General features: G+C 48.0%; 1 protein-coding gene across 1 annotated transcript in view; it reads left to right on the top strand.

Annotated features, from left to right (window-relative positions):
* Nucleotides 1-156: 156 nt before the first annotated feature.
* Nucleotides 157-12,500, top strand: part of fbln5 (fibulin 5) — a 16,478-nt gene continuing 4,134 nt past the window's right edge. The window contains exons 1-7 of the mRNA XM_079369230.1: nt 157-773; nt 861-915; nt 1,155-1,203; nt 1,322-1,609; nt 10,820-10,942; nt 11,440-11,556; nt 12,079-12,195. Coding sequence (XP_079225356.1) covers nt 730-773; nt 861-915; nt 1,155-1,203; nt 1,322-1,609; nt 10,820-10,942; nt 11,440-11,556; nt 12,079-12,195 — 793 coding nt within the window. The 5' untranslated portion in view covers nt 157-729. The remainder of the gene's footprint in view (nt 774-860; nt 916-1,154; nt 1,204-1,321; nt 1,610-10,819; nt 10,943-11,439; nt 11,557-12,078; nt 12,196-12,500) is intronic.

Genomic DNA, 12,500 nt, shown 5'->3' with positions numbered 1-12,500 from the left:
TGAGCAAGGCATCGATCCCCCCGCACACACACGCACACACACACACGCTCCTTCACGTGCAGGCCCGCGCGCATGGACATCTCTTCCTTAGTGCTACAGGAGCCTGTGTGAGCAAACCTTAAACACAAACAGGCCTGAATCACAGTCCTGGGAGTCAAATGTTGAACTCTTAAATTTCTCACATTTGGCCCTCACACTCCTCCGTACAATCCAGATGTTGCTACTACAGCGTGGGGAGGTTGCGTTGAGCGCGCCAGATGTGCAGAAACGTGAAGCTGAGAGGGGAGCAGTCCTGCGTGGGGAGAGGAGGGGGGGGGTGCAGTTTGTATCCACAGAAAACAGACCCTCACTGTGTCTGTTTTCTGTCTCTTTGCCCCCCAGTAGCAGCAGGAGGAGCCGCCTGTCGGAGGGAGCTCCGCGCGCTCTGACCGGAGGGGGCTGGCTCTCTGTGATTGAATCCAGCTGTGGGGAAGGAGCTCTGAGGGGGCCAGACACATTTGCATTGCTTAATACTGCTGTAGATCGGACAGAGAGAGGGGTAGAAACGGGACAGTCCGGTTCGAGAACACTTGGTCCACGTACCGGAGCTCGAGCAGACTTGATGAAAAGCTGCAGTCGGAGTTCGCGTAAAGGCGCATAGTCGGGGGGCGGTGAGAGCCCTTCTGGGGAGTGGACCGGGGATCTGGGGAGAGTTTACGGGTTGTCTGAATCTTTCCTTTTCGTGAAAACATGCTTCCTGAAAGACGTGGCTTCACGTCTCGCTCCTCTGTAAGGTCAGTATCTTTATTTTCTCACTTCGCTTTGAATGAATGTGGAACAGGAAGTGTCGGGGATCCTAACACGAGCTCTCCTCTCTGCAGGATGTTTGCAGCGCTGCTCTTAATGTTTCATTGTATCCAGCCCGGACACGGACAGGTAAACGTACACCTTACCTCTCAGGAGAGCGTGCGTTCAAAGATGACGCCATCATAGTCTGCACATACATGTCACCTTCTGTCCAGAAGGAAAACACATTTTAACTTCTGCTCTTTGCATTGGAAACTTAAAAAAACATGAAGTTTTACCTGTTGATGATTCATCTTAATATCACCTGTGAGCACATGGAGGCACACTGACACCTGTACCTGTCTTCTTATCTGACTGTCTCTCCTCAGACCTGCTCTGAGGGCTTTGCGTTTGACCGCACAGGGAGACATTGCATAGGTGAGTGTTGCTTTAGTGAGCCTCATGTCAGTGACTAAACGTGCTGCACAGACCTGCAGGCGTCGAGACCATCAGCACATCTCACAGATGTTCTCTTATCAGTCACTCTGTATTCCAGATGTGGACGAGTGCAGGACCCTGGAAGCCCCCTGCAGAGGAGACATGCGCTGTGTTAACCAGAACGGGGGCTACCAGTGCATCCCCTGGAGTTTGTACAACCAGCCCCAGGTGAACCAGCAGTTCAGACCGGAGACCCCCGACCCCGTCTACCAGGAACCGTCCGTGGGATTCCCTAACACCTTCGTCCCAGCTGTTCCCAGATCTGTGGAGCCCAGTTACCCCCGTGTGAGGAGCACAGCACCGTGCATCCTGGGATACACTCTAGCAGAGGATGGCACCTGTAATGGTGAGTTGCTTTCTGCAGACGGCCCCTCAGTGTTTGAAGCTGTGAAGGAGGGACCAACCTGTCATCATTTCATTCACAGATTATTTTAACTTTCACAACTTGTTGTTGTTGTTGTTGGTCATCTCTTTGCTTTCACTTTTACGGAAGTTGTGGCACACGTCTTATTGTGGCATACTTTATAACTTTCTGCAACCTGCTGGTCCTTTGGTGTTAATTGTCTGCTTTCAGCAGCAAAGGCATTAAAGGAGCAGTCTGTAGCTCCGCCCCTAGTGTTTAAAATGAGTACTGCAGTCTAAACTCTAATCAGCACAGAGAGCTGTCTCCCCCCCTGCTCTCACACAGCTCTGCATGTGGTGGACACTGTAGCTTCAGTGTTTAGCCAGCTCTGCATGTGGTGGACACTGTAGCTTCAGTGTTTAGCCAGCTCTGCATGTGGTGGACACTGTAGCTTCAGTGTTTAGCCAGCTCTGCATGTGGTGGACACTGTAGCTTCAGTGTTTAGCCAGCTCTGCATGTGGTGGACACTGTAGCTTCAGTGTTTAGCCAGCTCTGCATGTGGTGGACACTGTAGCTTCAGTGTTTAGCCAGCTCTGCATGTGGTGGACACTGTAGCTTCAGTGTTTAGCCAGCTCTCCATGTGGTGGACACTGTAGCTTCAGTGTTTAGCCAGCTCTGCATGTGGTGGACACTGTAGCTTCAGTGTTTAGCCAGCTCTGCATGTGGTGGACACTGTAGCTTCAGTGTTTAGCCAGCTCTGCATGTGGTGGACACTGTAGCTTCAGTGTTTAGCCAGCTCTGCATGTGGTGGACACTGTAGCTTCAGTGTTTAGCCAGCTCTGCATGTGGTGGACACTGTAGCTTCAGTGTTTAGCCAGCTCTGCATGGGTCTGTAAAGCTTTCTGCGTTCTAACCTCTCTCCATGTTTCATCTCCAACATTGATCCTAGTTTGAGCAGCTTTCTGCTGCTGGAGCTTATTAGAAACATGCAGAGGCTTTTTAGCTCGGGTACAATCACTTCTATCTGAAGCAGTTCCACTGCCCGCTTCCATCGCTGCAACACCTGTTCACCTGATAACTGCTCTCATATCTGGCAAACCCAGGGGCGTCCAAAACGGCCTTCAAAGCCCCGCCTACCTTCTCTGGTCCAATCAGATCCAGAGCATTCAGGAGCAGAATCTAAAGTTAGAAGGAGGACATACTGGCTGCTGCATTGTTGTCAGAGAAGCTTCAACACAGCAGGTTTCCTTCATGATCACACAGGAAGAGAGCAGCTCTCTGATTGGCTGACTGATTGAGCAGTGACTCTTGCTCTCATGTTATTATAAATGAAGATGATTACTGGAGCTCGTTTAGAAGGAGAGAAGTCGAAAGCAGAGTTCAGCTCTTTCCTCACCTTTTCTGTGCTGCTGAAAACATTTGGTAGTTTGACGTCTTTGGACCTCGAACACACAGTAAGTGAAACCATCTGAGAGAAACAGAAGAATTCTCTTTGAAGAGACTTGATAACAAACACATCGACATCTGAAACGTGTCAAAGAGCCAAGACCACGTGGTCCAAACCGGGAAAATGTACACGGCTCGTTTTTAAAAGCGGACAGAGATTGTTGTGTAAAAGTTTTACTGGTGAGGTTCGGAGTTCCTCCTGCAGTCAGATAAACGTCACGGAATAAATCAAATCAACTGGCATGTGGTGAAGGAAGAAGCTGCAAGAAGTGCACTGGAGTAAATTTCACATCTCCACGCTGTGATTTATAGGACATGAGTCTCTGCTCCAGGACCTTTTAAATCTGCAGCTCTCCTTTATGAAATGTTTTCAGTCCTTTGCTTTACTGTCCGTTTGTCCTCAGAGGTCAGCGTGTCCCCTCCGTCAGGTCCATTTCTGCAGCTCCAGGTCGGATAGTCAGAAGTTTTATGTGTAACAGACGATCGATTAGACCTCCTCACATGGTTTCAAGCTCGCAGGGTTTACAATATGCAAACTTGCATGCCGTCAGGGGGCGTGTCCACTGGCTGTGCTTCAGTAAGGCCATGTTAATTCAGAGACTGGGACCCCGATACTGAATGAATATAAATGTGTGAAAGACAGCAGAGCTTTGTTCAGGTGCTAAAGATGTTCAGATACCTGTGTCAGGCTGTGTGGCGCCCCCTGTGGACAAAGTGTTTCATGTGTTCACCCTCTGCTGAGTCCGTCCTCGACATGCTGGACTCCGACCTCGACCCTCACTGGGAATCTGTTCTGCACAAACGGCGGACACATGTGGTCCGCTGGTGCAGTCCTTCGGGTTCTTTAGAAATCTGGCTGATTGTTTCATTTAGTTTTGGAGCTCATACAGAGGCATCACTTTTTATTCCAGAGCTTTCAGAAAGTCAAACCTGGTCCGGTGTGATGCTGAGCTGCAGCACATATCTGCGTCCATCCTTCCGCCAGGTGCAGAGGTTCTGCAGAGGTTCTGCAGAGGTTCTGCAGAGGTTCTGCAGGGGGCTGATTCTGCTCAAAGGAGGAGCAGAAGCTAACGTGACAGCATGCAGGGAGCTTTCTGCACAATTATTTCAAGTTGCTCCATTTTGTTGAAGTGAAGCCTGACGAAGAAGAAAGATCAAAGTGTCGTGCACACTCTGATTAAACGCTGGTATGCTAATGAATCAGCTCCAAGCCTGCAGGCGTGGAGTCTGTACATCTCGTGGAGGGTTTATTTGTGTGCTGGTCTCGGCTCGAGGGAGCACGCTTGAAATGAAATAACCACAGAATGACCTGGATGAAGCGTTGCTCAGTTGGATGCTATCTGTTCCTGTCTGCAGCTGTTTGCAGTTTCCTGCTTAGTCTTTAATAAAAAGCTCTGCAGAAAAGAAAGAAGACATCTTGCCACCTCCTGCTGTTTATCAGATGTCAGTGTGAAATCATAGACGAGGTTACACGAGGCGATGGTGGCCAGAGATTCTGTGTTTGTCGTTAAAACTTGTGGTTGGACTGCGAGGGAAAACATGAATCTATCAGCTCGCAGGGACACATGTTTCCAGTTTCTCCGCGCACCGTTTGTCTGCAGAGAGCTGCAACTCCTCTCGGTGAGGAAATCTCTGCTTGATTCTGTTGGATTTCACAACCACAAAAGATCCCAGCTGTCAGATAAAAAATACACGTCTAATGTCCCCCCCCCTCCAGCTGTGCAAAATATGTAATTACCCGAGAGCATCCAGCCAGGACGGTCCAAAGACGGCCTCCTTAAACTCCATTTTCGGAGTTTTTCTCTGGTTGGGTAATGAGTGGAAAATGCACACATATAGTGCCGTTTTCTCCCTCTATGGAATGCTTTAGCTCATGCACAAATACGGACTGTTTCTCTTCTTAGCCGAGAAGGTCTGTGAGGGAATCAGCTCGCAACCTTGTTTGGGTAAACGACGCCATCAGAGTGCCAAACATGAGGTCATTTGTTACCAGATCGGTGCCCGAGCCGTCCTGGAGAACAGGCAGGCCGATTGTAACGACTGCTCACACCCTGAGACTGCTCCCTGAGTGTGTGTGTGTGTGTGTGTGTGTGTGTGTGTGTGGTGATGTAATGGGCTGTTGATTGATGTAGAGAGCAGAAATTACACAGACTGCAACTTCCTGTCTAATCCTGCAACAAACACAGCTTTGTCTTGAAGTGAAACTTTCCTTCATCACAGCAGCACTCAGAACAATAGAACAGCTCTCAGGTGGAAATCTGAAGGCATGGAAGCAGCTTTCAGAATCAGAAGTTCAGTTTTTTGTTGTAGTTTGAGGATTATCATCCTCTGGTGTTTGACTTGAGGAGTCATTGTGGAGAGCATTCTCCTGCTCTCCTCTGACATGCTGAGGAGACGCCTCCTGACACCAGCTCCATGCTCTTTGATGATCTGGTTGGTTGAGTGCTAAACAATGCGATGGATGGAAAGGAAGGTCGTGGTCAGAGGTGTCTTGCTGCTGACGGCCGCTGAAGCAGGAAGTCCTGATGTAGCCTGTTTCAGATGTGTCCAGAGGTCAGCGACAGGTCGACTCAATCACGACTGTCCACTCCAACAAATCTGAAGCCCCGACCCAGCGGCCGTCATTGTTCTTATCAAAACACAAAGACAAACAGCTGTGATTGGATCAGAGGATGAAAGAGGGAGCAGATTCATCTCCACACTCTGGAGGAGCCATTTTAATGTGAACGTAGCTTGAACACACTGTCATATAAACAGGAAGTCCGTCGTGTTGGAGGTCCAATCAGTGACTCGTGTTTTCAGAGTTCAGCTTTCCGTCGTGTTTTTCCCGTCGTTCTTCATTTCTGCTCGTCTCTGCAGGTTTCATGTTTTCGCGTGTGTGTGTGTGTGTGTGTGTGTGTGTGTGTGTGTGTGTGTGTGTGTGTGTGTGTGTGTGTGTGTGTGTGTGTGTGTGTGTGTGTGTGTGTGTGTGTGTGTGTGTGTGTGTGTGTGTGTGTGTGTGTGTGTGTGTGTGTGTGTGTGTGTGTGTGTGTGTGTGTGTGTGTGTGTGTGTGTGTGTGTGTGTGTGTGTGTGTGTGTGTGTGTGTGTGTGTGTGTGTGTGTGTGTGTGTGTGTGTGTGTGTGTGTGTGTGTGTGTGTGTGTGTGTGTGTGTGTACGGGGTTTGAAGCCTCTCTGGATGATCCTGACATTTTAAACCAATCACATTAGCTGGTGGCGTCCCAGCCGCCTTCATAAGAAGCGTAACTGTGTGTCGCCACACATGGGCTGCAGATGCTAACTGAGTGCAGGTGCAGAGGCCATGTAGCTGTTGGCCGGGGTCCGATCACCCGGGACCCCCCCCCCCCCTGAAGGTCCACTGGTCCAAGTTGGCACAAAGGCCGGCGGCCCTACTGACAGACGTTATCGCTTATCAAAACTGCCTGAGCAAACAGAGAGGCCACACCCACTTCCCCCCGCAGGTCGGTGACTTCACGGTCTGAGAACCACAAACAGAGGCATCACGTCCTCATAAGGAAATGTGGCCTTTCTGATGAAGGGTGAGAGCAGCTCCCAGGGCGGCCGAGGAATTCAGATCTTTAATCCACTGTATAAACAATAAAGTGCTGTTGAAATGTGAGCGTTAATGTTGGGCCGATGAAAACTGAGCGTTGGAGAAACAGAGAAGTCATCTGTTACATCTCAGAGCCTGCAGGGAAGATTTGCTTTTGAGCAAGGCATGCAACCATGAAAAGATCGGCTCAGTTGAAGATTAGTGATCAGTGTGGAGCTTTTATCCACACGATACGCACGACTTTACAACTCATCTGTACGCACGACTTTACAACTCATCTATACGCACGACTTTACGGTTTATCTATACGCACGACTTTACAACTCATCTGTACGCACCACTTTACGGCTCATCTGTACGCACGACTTTACGGCTCATCTGTACGCACGACTTTACGGCTCATCTGTACGCACGACTTTACAACTCATCTATACGCACGACTTTACAACTCATCTATACGCACGACTTTACGGTTTATCTATACGCACGACTTTACGGCTCATCTGTACGCACGACTTTACAACTCATCTATACGCATGACTTTACAACTCATCTATACGCACGACTTTACAACTCATCTATACGCACGACTTTACGGCTCATCTATACGCACGACTTTACAACTCATCTATACGCACGACTTTACAACTCATCTATACGCACGACTTTACGGTTTATCTATACGCACGACTTTACGGCTCATCTGTACGCACGACTTTACAACTCATCTGTACGCACGACTTTACGGCTCATCTATACGCACGACTTTACGGCTCATCTATACGCACGACTTTACAACTCATCTGTACGCACGACTTTACAACTCATCTATACGCACGACTTTACAACTCATCTATACGCACGACTTTACAACTCATCTGTACGCACGACTTTACAACTCATCTATACGCACGACTTTACAGCTCATCTGTACGCACGACTTTACAACTCATCTGTACGCACGACTTTACAGCTCATCTGTACGCACGACTTTACGGCTCATCTATACGCACGACTTTACGGCTCATCTATACGCACGACTTTACAACTCATCTATACGCACGACTTTACGGCTCATCTATACGCACGACTTTACAACTCATCTATACGCACGACTTTACGGCTCATCTATACGCACGACTTTACAACTCATCTGTACGCACGACTTTACAACTCATCTATACGCACGACTTTACAACTCATCTATACGCACGACTTTACAACTCATCTATACGCAAGACTTTACAACTCATCTGTACGCACGACTTTACAGCTCATCTATACGCAAGACTTTACAACTCATCTGTACGCAAGACTTTACAACTCATCTGTACGCACGACTTTACAACTCATCTGTACGCACGACTTTACAACTCATCTATACGCACGACTTTACAACTCATCTATACGCACGACTTTACGGCTCATCTATACGCACGACTTTACAACTCATCTATACGCACGACTTTACAACTCATCTATACGCAAGACTTTACAACTCATCTATACGCAAGACTTTACAACTCATCTATACGCAAGACTTTACAACTCATCTGTACGCACGACTTTACGGCTCATCTATACGCACGACTTTACAACTCATCTGTACGCACGACTTTACAACTCATCTGTACGCACGACTTTACAACTCATCTGTACGCACGACTTTACAACTCATCTGTACGCACGACTTTACAACTCATCTGTACGCACGACTTTACGGCTCATCTATACGCACGACTTTACAACTCATCTGTACGCACGACTTTACAACTCATCTGTACGCACGACTTTACGGCTCATCTGTACGCACGACTTTACGGCTCATCTATACGCACGACTTTACAACTCATCTGTACGCACGACTTTACAACTCATCTGTACGCACGACTTTACGGCTCATCTGTACGCACGACTTTACGGCTCATCTGTACGCACGACTTTACAACTCATCTGTACGCACGACTTTACAGCTCATCTGTACGCACGACTTTACGGCTCATCTGTACGCACGACTTTACGGCTCATCTGTACGCACGACTTTACAGCTCATCTGTACGCACGACTTTACGGCTCATCTGTACGCACGACTTTATGGCTCATCTGTACGCACGACTTTATGGCTCCTCTATACGCACGACTTTACGGCTCATCTGTACGCACGACTTTACAACTCATCTGTACGCACGACTTTACGGCTCATCTGTACGCACGACTTTACAACTCATCTGTACGCACGACTTTACGGCTCATCTGTACGCACGACTTTACAACTCATCTGTACGCACGACTTTACAACTCATCTGTACGCACGACTTTACAACTCATCTGTACGCACGACTTTACGGCTCATCTGTACGCACGACTTTACAACTCATCTGTACGCACGACTTTACGGCTCATCTGTACGCACGACTTTATGGCTCATCTGTACGCACGACTTTATGGCTCCTCTATACGCACGACTTTACGGCTCATCTGTACGCACGACTTTACGGCTCATCTGTACGCACGACTTTATGGCTCCTCTATACGCACGACTTTACGGCTCATCTGTACGCACGACTTTACAACTCATCTGTACGCACGACTTTACGGCTCATCTGTACGCACGACTTTACGGCTCATCTGTACGCACGACTTTATGGCTCCTCTATACGCACGACTTTACGGCTCATCTGTACGCACGACTTTACAACTCATCTGTACGCACGACTTTACGGCTCATCTGTACGCACGACTTTACAACTCATCTGTACGCACGACTTTACGGCTCATCTGTACGCACGACTTTACAACTCATCTGTACGCACGACTTTACAACTCATCTGTACGCACGACTTTACAACTCATCTGTACGCACGACTTTACGGCTCATCTGTACGCACGACTTTACAACTCATCTGTACGCACGACTTTACGGCTCATCTGTACGCACGACTTTATGGCTCATCTGTACGCACGACTTTATGGCTCCTCTATACGCACGACTTTACGGCTCATCTGTACGCACGACTTTACGGCTCATCTGTACGCACGACTTTATGGCTCCTCTATACGCACGACTTTACGGCTCATCTGTACGCACGACTTTACAACTCATCTGTACGCACGACTTTACGGCTCATCTGTACGCACGACTTTACGGCTCATCTGTACGCACGACTTTATGGCTCCTCTATACGCACGACTTTACGGCTCATCTGTACGCACGACTTTATGGCTCCTCTATACGCAGGGAAATAAAGTTGACTTCATGTAAACTGACACATTTACACAGACTGGATTCATGGCACACGTCCTTCCTTCAGTGCTTGTGTTTACATTTCTTAGGTCTGACTTTAAAGCCAGCCAAAAACAATCCTCTCGTCCTCTCTGCCTCCGGATATTTGATCATCAGGCCTCTCTGTGTTTTCATCAGGAAATTAAAGAGCTGTTGAATCAAAATCAACGTTAGACTAGTGTCATCAGGTCGAGTCGCTACAATCACACTTGGATGTTTTAATAAAATAAGAATGTAAATATGTCAGTCTGACATCCCGAAGTCCAGAAATTAAAAACACTGATTTTAATAAAAAGTTCTTAGAGGTTTAGAGCTTTTTTCCTTCTTCTGTAGGTTTACACTCTTTTTCAATTTGATTGCCTCTTCATTTTATGTTGCACAGAATCACCACTCTTGTGCCATTGATGGAAAGATTGTGTGTGTGTGTGTGTGTGTGTGTGTGTGTGTGTGTGTGTGTGTGTGTGTGTGTGTGTGTGTGTGTGTGTGTGTGTGTGTGTGTGTGTGTGTGTGTGTGTGTGTGTGTGTGTGTGTGTGTGTGTGTGTGTGTGTGTGTGTGTGTGTGTGTGTGTGTGTGTGTGTGTGTGTGTGTGTGTGTGTGTGTGTGTGTGTGTGTGTGTGTGTGTGTGTGTGTGTGTGTGTGTGTGTGTGTGTGTGTGTGTGTGTGTGTGTGTGTGTGTGTGTGTGTGTGTGTGTGTGTGTGTGTGTGTGTGTGTGTGTGTGTGTGTGTGTGTGTGTGTGTGTGTGTACTTTCAGTGTGTGAATGAGTGAATGTGACGTGCAGTGTCAAAGCGCTGTGAGAGGGCGGATCACCTCCTGAGCTCCGCCCACAGCCTGGGTGGAGCAACGCGCCCGGGTGCTCCTGATGTAGCATCACATGACGACACCTCACAGACGTGCACACACATCACTTCCTGTCCCCGTTCTGTGTTTCAGACATCGATGAATGTGAGACGAACTCTCATCACTGTAACCCGACGCAGGTCTGCATCAACACAGCAGGTGGATACACCTGTTCCTGCACCGAGGGATACTGGCTCATCGGGGGACAGTGTCAGGGTGAGTGAGCTCCAGCGGCATGTAACTCTGACACCCGCTGCCCTTTGTGATGTCATGAAGGGAACATCTCCAAACAGCCTGTTTGAGCACACATTTTCTGAGAGGTGGAGCAGGCAGAAGACGGAGAGGATGGACTTGTCTCATCATTTGTTTGTAGACAGACTAGAGACACCTGTTAGAACATGGAGAAGAATATGAGACCTTTAAATTAGATTACATTTATTTTATGTCTCAGAGGGAGGAGGGTGCAGAAACAACAGAGTGCAACTTAATGTGTAAACAAACAAAAGACAGGAAACCATGAAGACAAATCAACTCCAGTTTACATCATGGTGCATTCAAAGAAGCTCTGACATTTAAAAGTGAAACTTTGGTTGCAAAAGAATCACATGCTCGAATCATTAAAATAATCAATCATTACAGGATGTAACATTGGATCAATCTTTAAATTGGGTCAATGAATTATTCAAGGAATTGTTTTTGTCTCTTTTTTTCAGATATTGATGAATGTCGCTATGGTTACTGCCAACAGCTGTGCGCCAACGTGCCGGGCTCTTATTCATGCTCCTGTAACCCCGGCTTCATCCTCAACCCAGACAGCAGGACCTGTCAAGGTACGCATGGCTGACGGACACACAGACAGACTCTGTGGAGACTGCCTTAAAAACTGCTGAGTCATGCTTGTTTTATCTGCTGCTAGGATGTGTCTTATTAAATAGTCAATGCTCTGATCCAGTGACGCTGCATGTCACAGCTACACAGGCTATCATGACAAAACCAGGTTTGATAGAAATGTAACACAGAGGAGGCGGAGCTTATGTCAGCAGGGGAGCTCTAAATCTTTTGGCTTCACTGGAGGTCAGGTGTTATGCTGTCCATTCTTCATACAGTCCTTGGTACAGATAAGTTTGAACTAAAACATGTGTGTGTGTGTGTGTGTGTGTGTGTGTGTGTGTGTGTGTGTGTGTGTGTGTGTGTGTGTGTGTGTGTGTGTGTGTGTGTGTGTGTGTGTGTGTGTGTGTGTGTGTGTGTGTGTGTGTGTGTGTGTGTGTGTGTGTGTGTGTGTGTGTGTGTGTGTGTGTGTGTGTGTGTGTGTGTGTGTGTGTGTGTGTGTGTGTGTGTGTGTGTGTCTGCAGATGTGGACGAGTGTGAAGATGAACCGTGCAGTCACGGCTGCTTCAACACTTACGGCTCCTTCATGTGTAACTGTGACGAAGGATTCGAGCTGGCGGCTGACGGTACTTCCTGCATCGGTAAGACTCTCGAACTCTCGTTTGTTTTTAAAGGAGCAGTCGGTCACTCTGCCCCCTAGTGTTTAAAATGAGTACTGCAGTCTAAACTCTAATCAGCACAGAGAGCTGTCTCCCCCCCTCCTCTCACACAGCTCTGCATGTGGTGGACACTGTAGCTTCAGTGTTTAGCCAGCTCTGCATGTGCTGGACACTGTAGCTTCAGTGTTTAGCCAGCTCTGCATGTGCTGGACACTGTAGCTTCAGTGTTTAGCCAGCTCTGCATATAGACACTGTAGCTTCAGTGTTTAGCCAGCTCTGCATGTGCT

This window comes from Symphodus melops (genome assembly GCF_947650265.1).
Source record: "Symphodus melops genome assembly, chromosome: 19".
Taxonomy (NCBI): domain Eukaryota; kingdom Metazoa; phylum Chordata; class Actinopteri; order Labriformes; family Labridae; genus Symphodus; species Symphodus melops.
This window is presented reverse-complemented; position numbering and strand designations above follow the sequence as displayed.